This window comes from Odontesthes bonariensis, chromosome 22 (assembly GCF_027942865.1).
Source record: "Odontesthes bonariensis isolate fOdoBon6 chromosome 22, fOdoBon6.hap1, whole genome shotgun sequence".
Classification (NCBI taxonomy): Eukaryota; Metazoa; Chordata; class Actinopteri; order Atheriniformes; family Atherinopsidae; genus Odontesthes; species Odontesthes bonariensis.
The window spans coordinates 19,220,932-19,234,220 of NC_134527.1; the positions used below are offsets into that span (position 1 = coordinate 19,220,932).

At 38.7% G+C, this 13,289-nt stretch overlaps 1 protein-coding gene across 1 annotated transcript in view; it reads left to right on the forward strand.

Moving 5' to 3' along the window:
* The window catches only part of col27a1a (collagen, type XXVII, alpha 1a), a 71,471-nt gene that overhangs the window by 39,175 nt on the left and 19,007 nt on the right, over nucleotides 1-13,289 (forward strand). Inside the window, exons 13-26 of the mRNA XM_075455292.1 lie at nucleotides 3,601-3,654; nucleotides 4,969-5,013; nucleotides 6,555-6,608; nucleotides 6,842-6,886; nucleotides 8,035-8,088; nucleotides 8,499-8,552; nucleotides 9,669-9,722; nucleotides 9,814-9,867; nucleotides 10,315-10,368; nucleotides 10,517-10,561; nucleotides 12,304-12,357; nucleotides 12,471-12,515; nucleotides 12,626-12,679; nucleotides 12,772-12,825. Of these exons, the coding sequence (XP_075311407.1) occupies nucleotides 3,601-3,654; nucleotides 4,969-5,013; nucleotides 6,555-6,608; nucleotides 6,842-6,886; nucleotides 8,035-8,088; nucleotides 8,499-8,552; nucleotides 9,669-9,722; nucleotides 9,814-9,867; nucleotides 10,315-10,368; nucleotides 10,517-10,561; nucleotides 12,304-12,357; nucleotides 12,471-12,515; nucleotides 12,626-12,679; nucleotides 12,772-12,825 (720 nt within the window). The remainder of the gene's footprint in view (nucleotides 1-3,600; nucleotides 3,655-4,968; nucleotides 5,014-6,554; nucleotides 6,609-6,841; nucleotides 6,887-8,034; nucleotides 8,089-8,498; nucleotides 8,553-9,668; nucleotides 9,723-9,813; nucleotides 9,868-10,314; nucleotides 10,369-10,516; nucleotides 10,562-12,303; nucleotides 12,358-12,470; nucleotides 12,516-12,625; nucleotides 12,680-12,771; nucleotides 12,826-13,289) is intronic.

The window sequence follows — 13,289 nt, forward strand, 5'->3', positions numbered from 1 at the left end:
ATTTTGCTTTTATTTCAGTTAGTCTCTATATATTTTTTATAAAGATATAGCTACTTTATTAGATATTGATAAACTAGATGCTACCAACAAACTATACAGACAAACATCTCAATGTTATATGATGACTTTGAAGTTTGCTCATGTTTGAGATAAACAGGGTTGATATGACTTTTTTCTTTTTTCAATTCCCCCCTTGATGGGGACATTTGTAATTCTTCTTGCATTAAATAAGATATTACAGTCTTCTATTACTAGTTAATATATATATAAACTGTTCTTTAAGAGAACCATGAATTATTATTTAGCGCACATGCACTACATCAAAAGATGTTTCATGCACATGATATAGTCTATAGGTTATCAAATGTTACAGCTGACCCTGATTGCTCCCGTGAATTCACATTTTGCTGAAGTTTAGTAATAAATTCCTTTTCTGTGTTAAAAACTCCAACCTACCTATGAAAATGAATGAAGGTTTGCATTTACGTCATTGTTTGGGTCAGCTCAATATTTCCATGGTTGTTGGAAGGGTTAAATGCAGCTTGAATACAGTGGTGTCCCACCAGTTGCATGTCAGGGTCTTGGATGCAACAGAAAAGGGCTTTTGTTGGAGCATAGGGGCTTTCAGTCCCCTCAGCATGGAGAACATGGAGCCAAGGCATTTGGAGGAAACCGTGTAGAGTGCTGTTTGTGTCAGATAGTGTTCAAAGTCAGTTTGAAAGAGTGTTTCAGAAAGAATGTGTAACCCTGAAACACACTGCTGAGATCATTTTGCAGATGTTACTTATTGGCTTTTCAATAAATTAGGCATTTGTGGGCCAAAATGTCTGAGCACATGCAAGCCACGCATGATTTACAGTAGTGTGATTCTTTTGAAAGGGAAGCTTATACAGTAATTAGAGAATTGTTGAGGAAGTTGGTGTGGATACATTATAACCATTAATGTGTCTTTATTTGCATTTGATTATTGTGTTGTGTCTGTGCCCTCCTCGCACACATACAGCTGTGTTGTAAGACTCGTGAACTTTTTTCTAGTTATTTCACAGGTCCTATGAAGCTAAAAATACTGAACGGCTTCATGCTGAAAAGAAAGTAGCTGATGAGTTATGTAATTTAGATGGTTTTAGGATCTGCATGCCATTTCTGCTGTGTGAGTGCATGGACACTTAACAAATTTATCCCTGAGAGATCATCCTCGCCTCCGAGGTTGAGGAGAAAGAACAGGAGAACTGCATGAACCTGTGCCAGACATTTTAAAGGCCATAACCACAGCGCTTCTACTCTGTCGAGGAAGCACACACACAGACACACAGTCTATCATCTACAAAAGAGCAAAGAGGGAACAGTTATATGTAAAACAGAGGAGAGTACAGAAAGTTTCCGTAGTGTACTGCCAGCAGTTCTCCATTTTCAGCTCCATTTCTTTCTTTCTTTCTTTCTTTTTTTTTTGGTTTTGTTTTTCTTTTAGTGGTTTTCTTTATCAGGCTCATTTGTTGTAGTTCTTTCATATCGACTCTGGATCTATTTGAAGTTTACGCTGACAAATAAGGCTGTCTGACATGTAAATGTGGAGTTACACTTAAGGCTCATAGGTTTTTTTTTATGTCCTTGGCTAAGCCACTTTTCCCACATTTGTACGTAGTCCATGCAGCAGCACTAACGGCACTATGACTCAACTTTTGGGTCACTGTCATGCTTTATGGATTTCTGTGGCACTTGTGCTTCCCCCTCAGTACCATAAAATAGTGTCATGCAAAACATTGACCCTGCTTTGATATGTTTCTTTGGGGATCTTAAACCTGTTCAGAAGCTAAGTATGAATAGAAAAGGGCTTTTTCTCAAACTGCACAATCGAAGCATTTAATGTAGTTCTGATCGCTTCATTGGCTCGAGGGGATATTTTAGTAGATTAAAGTAGAGGTGAGCATTTACACTCACAGAGATTTATTTTTGTGTGATGGCAAAATTCTCCCAGACCAATTTTCTTCAAGCAATAAACTCAAAATTCAAATACAAAGAGTTACATTGAGTCAACAAATTGTATTTCTAAGTTAAGTCCGTGATTAAAATAAATATGCGTGCTGTTTATCTAAATCATCTCCGCTCCAGCAGAAATAACAGACATTTTCTGGAGGTAACAGTAATTAGCATGTTGAAACAATGCATTGAGGCCAGAATACTACAGCCTATCCATTATGAGGCTTTCTGAATAGTCTTGGGTTAACGTGCCTTGGCCTCGGTGCTTTCTGCAGTTGTGGTTTTGTTCTCCTGCACCACCGACTGTTAGAATATCTGAGATTAGCTCCCCATTTACTGCTAAATGAACAGAGTAATTACTTGGCTCATATTCTCTCTTGTTGCAGAACATGTACCCAAAACAGTTGGCTTTCCACACCCTACAGCTGATGGAGTTAATGTTTTTAATGGGGCCATTATGCTCTTATTTTGTACATATTTTGAATTACTTTATAGTTGATGTTAAATTTGATTCAGTGACATTATTGTAAATGCTGCACTATTACAGTAGTAGCTTTATTGGTTGCATAAAAAAGATTAAACACATAATGATTCACTTTAGACACTCCCTTCCCAAATGAAGATGTGTTTTATTTCCAGTTGCAGCAGCATTAATTTAATCAGAGCAATCACTATTATATTCAATGCATGTCTAAAACATTCACTAAAACGTTTTTACATCAATAATGCTTCATATGACTTCAGAACCTACAGAAGACATATCGCTCGATTACAATTTCTCCCTGCTCAGAGCAGCTTTATCGTCTTTCCGCTCATTTTTCTGGTTTTCTGATCCGTAACATGTGTTCGGTTTTCTTATCATGTTTCCTGTTGTGATGTATTTTGCTGTAGTAGACAGTTTTTAACAGTGTAGCAGTTAAAAAAGAAAAAGCAACTGTATGCTATCTGTTAAACGCTAAATGACAGTTACAGTTTTAAAGTAAAATTATGGTATACTTTAAAGATTAACAGTCAAGATATGTTCTGCAGGAATTTACTGAGCCCAACTTTAACGAATGATAATGCTGTGTTCCAAAAATGCTGTGCACAGGTAATTAACTAACAGCTGAAAAGTTCATCCCGTCAGTTTAAAGCAACACTAGAGAAATGTTTTAACCTTAAAACTATGTGCTCGTGACTTGTTTTGAAGTACATTGACTTTTGTTATGTACATTAACAGGCCTGAAACTACCCTGGAGCACCCGGGGGCTGAGATACCGCAGTTCACAACTTTGGTTTCCAGCCCCGCACCACATCATTTGTTTTATGGTCGCTGACATTTCTGTGGGCTTTTGATTGTGTTTTTGTGGCTTCTCCAACATGACAACACATTTATGTGTCTGGCTGTACGTGTGTAGGGCTCACACGGAAACTTGTTTTCATCGCAGTGGTTCCACATCCCACAACTGTAGGGGGAGCCAAAGAGTAAAACGATTGTCATAATCTCTAGTGTCACTTAAAATATCACATTCACGTCTTTCTGCTGCCCCCAAGTGGCCAAAAAATCAGCTATTACAAATTTAATAAAGCAGTCGGTACTGTTTGTGGACAGCCAATCACAAAAGTTTTTCTCTCTGTTCTCAGGGGTTTCCTGGGGAGTTTGGGGAGAGAGGACCACCTGGACCAGATGGAGAACCAGTATGTCAAGCATTCGGTTACGCACACACCAAAGCACATAACCAATACGCTTACTCACACTCACAAACTGAGAGCCATGGTTCCACTTCCCTGGTGTTTTCCCTGGTGTTCTCAAATTATGTGACTGTTCAGCAGGGTTTTTTTCTGTTTTGTTTGAAGTTGCTCTACATAGGCTTCACTGATGTTTCATTCTGGGACTTTGTTTCTTGTAAATGATTTAATTTGGCATTTATTTGCAAAAACTTACAGATTCAAGGGAAGACTGGTTTCAAAAGCAACCTTTGCCCTTCACTACTATAAACATGGGCCCACCACACGTGCAGTACAAAAGGGAAATTAAATCCAAGAATACAATATGGAATGATAAGATGTCATCATGAGTTAAATCATTCTTGATTAAATAATGATGTCAGCAAACACAGTCTGCAGCATACTTCTGTCCATGAGGAAGATATTCAATTATTCATTCTTAACATTTTCACTATTTTGGTATATTTGCTGTTATCGTTACAAATGTGGCACTTCATCCATCAGAGTGGAAGGCAAAAACACATCAGCAGGTTGTGCTCTGACATACCCTATGATTCATAATTAGCATGAAGGGAATTCTTGTTCAAGGAAACACAGTGATCTGAAGATGTGAGAAAAGTTTAGCCGTGCAAAGCAAAGGGGTGAAGAGGCCGATGCATTATAATGACTTAATATATTATATTATTATATTAAGTCATTTATCAGTGATCAAGGTCTTAGACGAAAAGTTATTACCAAATAATTCCGTATTTAAAGTACATGAATCAGTGAAGTCAGCCCATATTTTGGAGGAATTTCTCTTAAAAGCTCAACCTGATTGCAGGACTAAAGAAAAACTCACTTGGATGTCTTGAAAAAGCCAATTTGAACCACATCACCTGGTAGATGTTGAGATATTTGAATTGATTAAAAGTCATTTTTGCAGGTATTGCTAATGGGTAAAACCGCTATTTCGTTTTCAACCAAAAAAAGTGATCACCAACATTGGAATATGTCCTCTGGGGTCTGCAAAAGTTTGGAGAAAACTCTCACTGTTCATATTTGAGGTAGTATGAACCTGCATACTTGAAAAAGCCACAGTGGGACGATGGGCTCACATCCCCCGCCACCTTTACCTCAGAAACACACACCCATACATGCACACAGGCCACTCTCATAAGCTTCAATGAACACTGAGCCACTTTTCTGAGCATGTTTGTTTAAAAAAGAGCCAATAACCTAAGAAACGTGCTGCTTCTCCTTCTCCCTTCATCTCACATCATCTTTCCCTTCCTCTGTGACTAGGGTGACATGGGAGCCCCTGGTCCAAATGGAGTTCTTGGACTTATTGTGAGTAGTACTCTCTGTGTTGCTGTGTGTAGTTTGTGTGTGTTTTGACGGTTCAAACAAGTTTTTTTCCCAGACAAGTATTTCATAAATACATAGCTTGAAAGAGTTATGTTTAAATTAAATTGCATATGACTGCTTAGTTGTAAAAAAAAAAAAACACTTCCAATTAGCTCTCATGATTTACACTCCTAGACATTTTTGTGGAAAACTAACCACATTCTCTCAGTTTTTGATCACCGTAAACATATTTTGAAATAGGATTAATCCCAAAAAACATGACAATTATCCAATCCTGTCAATCAAACAGATAAAAATCAACAACCCATTTAATTTTCTTCCTGAATCATCCTCACATCAACTAATTTTGGATCAGAACTGCCCCCTGCCCACCCATCACCTTGCCCTGCATGCCTGCTTAGCCTGACAGCCACATAATCACGTCTGATTATAACGTCTCACTCGTTTCTCTTGTCGTGTCCCGTCTTCAGCCGTCACTGCCGCTCCTCCCGGTCTATTCTAGGCCGCCGGTGGTGGTAGTAGGCCTGTAATCGGAGGACTCTCTGATTACAGCTCTGTGTATTCTACACCCATCTGATCTGACAGTATGATGTACCAGCGGCACTGAGCTACACTTTAAAGATTTAAATATACAAACACCCTTCTCTAGGGATTCGAGGCCTTTATGAAGGCTGACTGATTTAAGGGAAAGGGAAGAAAGGAAAATGTCTAGACAACTACACTTGTTTACACAATCCAGAACACAGAGGAGAGACAGTATGAGAAAAAGTTTCTGTTTCTCTTTATTTCAATCCCTCTTTGCGTTCAGCATTTGAAATATCAGTGAAAAATATTCTTTATTGGGCCATACGCTCAAAAGACCTCTTCAAGTCCTGTTTAGATTTGGAGGTGGGACAAGTTTTTGTATTGGTACTGGTTGCCCCTTTTGGCAAGAACTGATGGATTCAGTTCACTTAAAGATATTCTACACTATATTTTGTCCCTTAATGATTTTGACCAGATTTTGACCAGTAAATACCAGTAAATGTATGTTGATGAGAACAGTGAAATGCGAGAGCAGTTACGCTGTGGAGCAGATTTTGTTTGTCTGAAAGCAAGTCACTCCAGTAGATGATGACTTTTATTGCAGGAATTCCTTCTCAGCTATCGAAGAAGAAACTTTCCTGCCTTTGAACTCCTTTCTTGTGGGGGATAGTTTTGTAACAATATCAAAGTGATATACTTCATCACATGTGCAGATACAACAATATTCACTTAGACAAATATTTAACACACTGTACCAAGGCCACTCTTTATTTCAAGATAAATCACAATCTGAGCTCTTGGCTGTTCATCCATTGCTTTGTTTCGTGTGCAGTTTGACATCTGCATGGATAATCTGGAACCAATTAATTTATTCTTCCATTTAATTAACCACATTTCTAGTGTGCGTGTTTGAAGAACAAGCCATGTGCTTAACTGTACTTTATGCATGTGCTATCAGAAAATATTTATTGTTTATCCCCTCTTCTTTCTGGCATCAGGGTGATATGGGACCTGTGGGAGAAATGGGCCTTCCAGGACCTGCTGGACTGAAGGTAATCTCTCAAACACACAGATGGAAACTGTCTGCCTTAACTGTCTTGTCTTGCACTGTATTCTTTGGACTGCCATGTAATCCTTCCACGTTTAATTTAAAACAAGAGGATGGAAAATGAACTTAGCTTAATGCCATTCACAAATTGCTGTCCTGCACAAAACACCATGTTTATGCCATGAGGGTGACTTTTATAACGCATCTTTCTTACCCATCTGTCGGTTCTTGTTCCAGGGGGTTCCGGGAAATCCAGGAGAACCAGGACTGAAAGGTGATAAGGTGATCTGAATATTCCTGTTATTGGCCTGTGTTTTGAGCAGCATGTGATGGATATATATTCCTGTGCATCCTTCTGTAGCTGTTTCTATCCCACCTTGTGACACAGAGCATGCTTTCATTGGGTTCTACCTTTGACCTAACTCAAACACACTTCTTTTGGTTGTTTCAACTAATTTAGGACATGAGGTCTAACAATTTTCCTTCTTTATTCCGACCTATGTCATATTCATGACATCCACTGTAAGAACCTTCATCTTCTCCAACTTTGTTTTGCTAACATTAGCTGTGGAGGCCATAAAGTTAAAGACATAATTAGATGTTGCTCCTGAAATAATCATCTCTGCAGATGTCTCTGATGAAGAATTTTAAGATGTGTTGCTTAATAGTTGTTTGTTTTTTGATAGAATAACAATTGGGAAAGGTTTACACGGTGCCAAGGGATTCAGATGTGTTATATATGCATTTGAACTCTCCTCTCAGGGAGATTTACTACTTAAGGACCCTGTAAGTCGATTCTGCTTTGGCAAAGGGAGTTTTGAGAACTCCAACAATAGGTTCCAACAATATCTCAAGATGTGAACAGACAGACATAATCCTACATATTTATGTGGAATCTGTAACAGGCTGAGCTTGTGAGGCGTTCAGTGCGCTTTTGAAGCATTTTCTTTTGTTGCCTGGCATTTGTCCTGCTAAAACCAGAAAAAATGCACATTACACCAAATAAACCAAAATAAGAGAGAAGCAGAAACTACCAGATCTGCAAATGATTAGTGTGTCTTACATCAACATTAAACACATCTCACTTTGCATTTCTAAGGAGGCTACTCAGAAATTATTAATTTTTTTAATTCTAACCCTAACCCTGTAAAACATTTGGTGTAACATAACAAAGCGATTCCTATTGACGTCTTTTAAATAAACGGATTGACACCACATGAAGGGCTTGGCTAATTCACCAAAGTGCATTCATTGTGTGTCAATGCTCATAATGTACAGAATGCTAATTAGTATTGTCTGTTGCAAAAGTTAAATGTGATTGACAATGTAGAAAAAGTTACAGTCTCCCCTAATGTCTTCCATTTTTCTCTCCCTCTGTCCAAACCTCTTCCGTCTTCCTGCGTGTGTTCGTGTCCTTCTGGCTTCATCAGGGGGAGCTAGGGATTCCTGGAGAGCAAGGAGAAACTGGGTTCCAAGGAGACAAGGTAGCTCACCTCTGCTGCTCATTTCTACATTATAGGTGCTCCCACATCCTCCAACTCCCCACTCTCTTACTTCATCACCACCTTCCCTTCCCTTCCCTTCCCACTGCCTCCAATTCACATATATACCATGTTACACAACCTTTGTTGCATAGCTGTCTCTGTAAGATTACTAAGCCAGATGTCTGTCGTTGCTCCTATGAAAATTCTCATATTAGTCCCTGACATTTGTCTGTTTGTGTAAGAAAAATCTAAGGCATCACTGAACAGAGAGACTGCCCCATGAGATAAAGAATGCCGAGCAGAGTCATGCATGTCTAATATCTGTTTCCCTAATAAGAAATCGACATTCTGCTTTTTACTTCTGAGTCGTCTGTGTCTTAGTTTTTATGTGTTTTGCTTGCATTGGACAGGGCATCCAGGGGGGTCCAGGGTTACCAGGCATCCGTGGGAAACCAGGACCACAGGTTAGTTCTAGTCAGGCCAAACGTTAGATCAGCAGACAAAACTCAGATATCAGTCACTCTGATTTCCTAAAGTGTTGTCGTCACCCTCAGGTTGCCAGGTAACAAGTCTCACTTCCCAAGTCAGTTCACCGGCACCAGCCGGAGCCCTTTGGCCTGATGTAAAATGAAGAGAGACTGTGTATTTGCTGTGTTCGCCCCTATTCTTTGCACCTATTAACTTTTTTTAGAACATTTTTAGAACCGACTAATTGGCCATTTTTAAAAGACTGAATTAATGATAAAGTTAATTCAGATTGCTTTTTTTTCTAAAGCTTTTGTAAGAGGATTCTTTGATAACCAGCAATAAACTGCGACAACTTTGAACATTTTTACGCTTTTTTTTAGATTCACTGTGGACAGCGTAAGAGTAAGCAATGCTAGGAGGCAGATTTTGCTTTCTTTTTTTTTTACAAAGCAATTCCAACTGTTTTCCATTGTTTCCAGCATCTGTAGTAATCTAGCCTTAAACTATATGGACAGATATCAAAGCGGTGTTTACTTGTTAGTTTAATTCACACAAAGAAGGCAGGATTTTTCCTTTTTTTTAACCAGTGTTTGAGAAAATATTCTTATTACTCTGAAGTGAAAATGCCAAAATCACTGGCAAATCTGTGGCGAGTAAAATACAGACAAAATAGTATCAAGAAAATATTAGAAAACATTTTTTCATGGTTGACAATGAGCTCCTTCTGAACAATTATGTTTGTTACTACTTCTTACTTCTGATTATTTTGATTATTGATTAAGCTAAAGATCATTTTCTTTATTATCTGACTGCATTTTTTGGGATATTGTGACCTGATTAACTTGGATAGTTTAGTGGGCAATTAAACATTATTTTTTAACAATTATTTTCTGTGCAAAGATTTTGATATGCAAAGGAACCAAAGCAATGTGAAATGTTTGAAAAAAGGTGTTTAAAAAAGTAGAGTATTCCCTGTATGTAATGGAGTAGAATTAAACGCTGGCATGAAAAGAAAAGCAACAAAAAGAGGTACAAATACCTCAGCTTTTTATATAAGCATTGTATTTGAGTAAATGGACTCAGTTACTATCGATTGCTGATTTTTTTTGCAGGGAAAACTAGGGGATAAAGGTCCTGATGGTGCAGCTGGACCACCAGGCCCTGAGGTTTGTACTTAAATCTCCGTTGCAGCAATTAATGTGTTTATCTGTGTTTCACATAAAGAATAGAGTTCAATTTTCTTGTTACTCGTAACAGGGTTTCCCTGGTGACATGGGACCACCAGGAGAAAACGGCCTTGAAGGACCAAAGGTGAGTTAAACCATCATCTGCACAGAGTAAACTGTCAAGTAGCATATCTCTAAAGCACAAAACAGCACACAACAATGAATCAGTAGCTGCACTCGTGGAAGCACAACAGTACTTTGAGCTAAAGGCTAATGTCAGCATGCTAACAATGCTGTATGTAGCAGGTATAACCTTTGCCATGTGTTTGTATGTCTTCATTTAATAATTGTTATATGGAGGTAGTCTTTAATGTTATAATTTTGCAAGCGTGTTTCATAAATCACGGTGCAGGTCAAATCAGGATATTTTTGGAATCAATAGGATTCTTTCTCTGGGTACCAAGAATGTCTTTTCCCAAACTTTAATGGCTCCTTACAGCTGTGTTGTTACTGTAGCTAAAAACATATATGTTTAAAATATATATATATATTTACACTTTAGCATTAATTTTTCTGCTTTTTGTCCATCAAGGGTAAACCAGGGGCCAGAGGTTTACCGGGGCCACGAGGGATGCCTGGCTTGGAGGTAAGATTGCCAGACCCCACCCACATCAGAACGACCCCAAAGCGGCAGCAAAGCATTAAAATTTTACGGCACAAGGCTAGTCTTTGCTGAGGGACATTTTATGTCCAGAAACATAAGTTGTGCTAAGATCAATATCATCTGTTTCCAGGGAGATGAGGGTCCGATTGGGCCACCAGGACCATCAGGACTTGAGGTGAGATGTTACATAAACACAGGGTATTTCTTAACTACTTTCGAAGGATGGAGAGAAAGAAGATAAAAGGGACCACCTTTTATTGTACAATTGCAATGTTTGTTCAAACTGCATGAAATGCAAGACAATGAAAGCATTTATTATGTGAGTAGCTACCACTCATTGCGTGGAAAGCTGAGCTGCACAATGAAGCTGAATCTGTTTGCTAGCTTGGCAGTGAAACTGATTCATAGTCCTTAAGTTAGCAGCTCAGTAAAAATATTGGCAGTGTTAACATCCCAAAAGTACACTTTTACTCCACATTCGTCAGCAGACCACCCAGAAAAAGAGAAAATCAATGTATGGTTTGCTCTAAATCATATCTTTCTTGTTTTTACTCTCAGTAGTCTGTATTGTTTGCAGTATAATTTCATTGCTAAGCTTTAATTACGCTTCCCAAAGTTTGTTGTACCACAGTGGATTTTTTTTCCTTAAGTGGCTCTGAGGTGATAAGCAGGTCATCACTTTGGGTCTTTCATGGTTTGCGGTAGAAAATTTATAGATATGTGTGCTTTGTGTATTATAGAGGCTGCTAAAGCTTGTTTCTAGATGATTTGTCTATCCAATCCCAGCGAAGAACTATATGCAGTCCCTAGTTTTTGCCACCAGGGGGTGATAACTACCATAACCATGTTTATGAATGGTTAGATTTATAGTTGCCATAAACTGCTGGAAGATGGTGGGCTGCTGCAGAAACGGAAGATTTGTTGACTTTATTTCTCGTATGTTTTATTGAGTGATGAAGAATTGGATGATTTCAGTTCTTGCTGTTTTTACGCCCATTTATCTGAACTTGAAGCGAAATCATTATCCCAGATGCTGCCTGCTTTTCTTCATCTTGTGCTTCCTTCCACTCTCTTTACTTTCAGTCTGTCTAACTCCCACCATACTTACCTGCCTTCCAGCCACCTGCCTGTCTCATTATCTGATCCCCTCTTTATCATCTAATGAGAGAGGTTGGGAGTGGTGTATGACTGTCTTGGAAGCAGTGATTGATCTCTGGCCAGGTGCCACAGGTCCTCCTACTCCTCCACCAAATCAGCTAGCTGCCTATTAGCTTCCCTGCTCTTAAAAGCATAACCCCATGTCTTTACCTTTGTTTTTTTACCTTGTCCCACACTTTTTATTTTGTTCATCATCACTCTCTCCTCACACAACATGTGTCCTTTCTTTATCTTTTTGCTTTTTTTAAATTAATTTAGTCAGACGTACAGTAGACTTAAATCTAGGTATCAATGAATCCTGGAGGACAAATTTGCATTACATAAATCTACTTTTACCGTGTGCCTAAGTGAAGTAAAGTTAAACTAAAGCTGACATCCTGTCTGAGGTACAGTAAAACCCTGGAAATGTTGACTCATTCAGTCTTAAAGAGTTTAGCCAAGACACATCTGACCTGGAGGGATTGCTGGTTGAAAAAAAAACAAAAAAAAAAACACACTTACCCCTCAACAAACACTTTTTACCCCAAGAATTACAGGAACATTACAGTCACTGAGCAATTTCACAACCTGCCCAAAATGGCATGTCAGCATTACCTGTACACCACTCTGCTTATTGCGGCAGCATATTATGAGCTACAGATACAGGAAACAGATCCTTTCCTTTTGCTATGAATTTGTGATTAAAGTTAACGATGCATTTACTGGCAAGTGAATGTCTGTTATTCACCATTCATCATCCTATGCCTCATTTTTCTTCAGGGCAGAATGGGAAGAAAAGGATTTCCTGGGAAGGTTGGGCCAGAGGGACTTAAGGTGAATAAAAAAAAAACATACTCATTTACTATTTCTTTCAATTTCTCAAAATATTGATTGCCAATTCATTTTTCATAGCAAACTTGCAACTAATAGTAGATTTATATCTGCAGGGTGAGCCCGGGATCACAGGAAAAGTTGGACTCATGGGAGAAAGAGTAAGAAACCCTGACATTGCCTGTTCCTGTATTGAGTTGTATTTTTCCTACACATTTATCCAAGAAAGTCTTTCCATTCATCTATCCAACGTTGAGTTTCTGTGTTTCAGGGCTTGGTGGGTTTCATCGGACCTGTGGGAGAGGCAGGACTGGCAGGAGAGAAGGTAAAAAAAAATCACGTTCCGCCTGTTAATTTCATTCTAGATGTTTTCACAAGGTGACTTTGAAGAATGAATGTTGTGCTCTTGCATGTCAGGGGGATCGAGGGGAGATGGGCCTTCCTGGACCACCTGGAGAAAAGGGATCAACGGTAAGAAAGATTGAAAAAGACACAGAGGAGGGATTTCACTTTGATAAAGAGGGGCAGTTTTTCGCCGAGGATGCTAAAATGTGAGCTTGCACAATTTTTATGGAAAAGATAGGCAGAGTCTTCTGCAGTCATCTGGCAAACATTCTATGATACTCTTTTAGCATTGTGTTGATCAGGTGGTGTTTTGTTTGTATGTGTTTACGGGCTTTAGGGAAATGTGACAGGTCACTTTACCTAAGTTTCCATCTATTTTTGATTCCCATTTATAAAATGTGAAAAAAGGTGAATGGAGGCTGTAGAAATAAAACTTCCACTAATGTGCAAAAAACAAAAGTAAAGTATCGCTTGAGGTGTCTGACTGACCAGCTTCCCAATATCAAAATGATGGAATTGCACAGATATTAAAGTGGGCGTACTCCTAATTTTTTTTTTTAGCCCTGTTCAGAAAAGGGTAAAAACCCTGT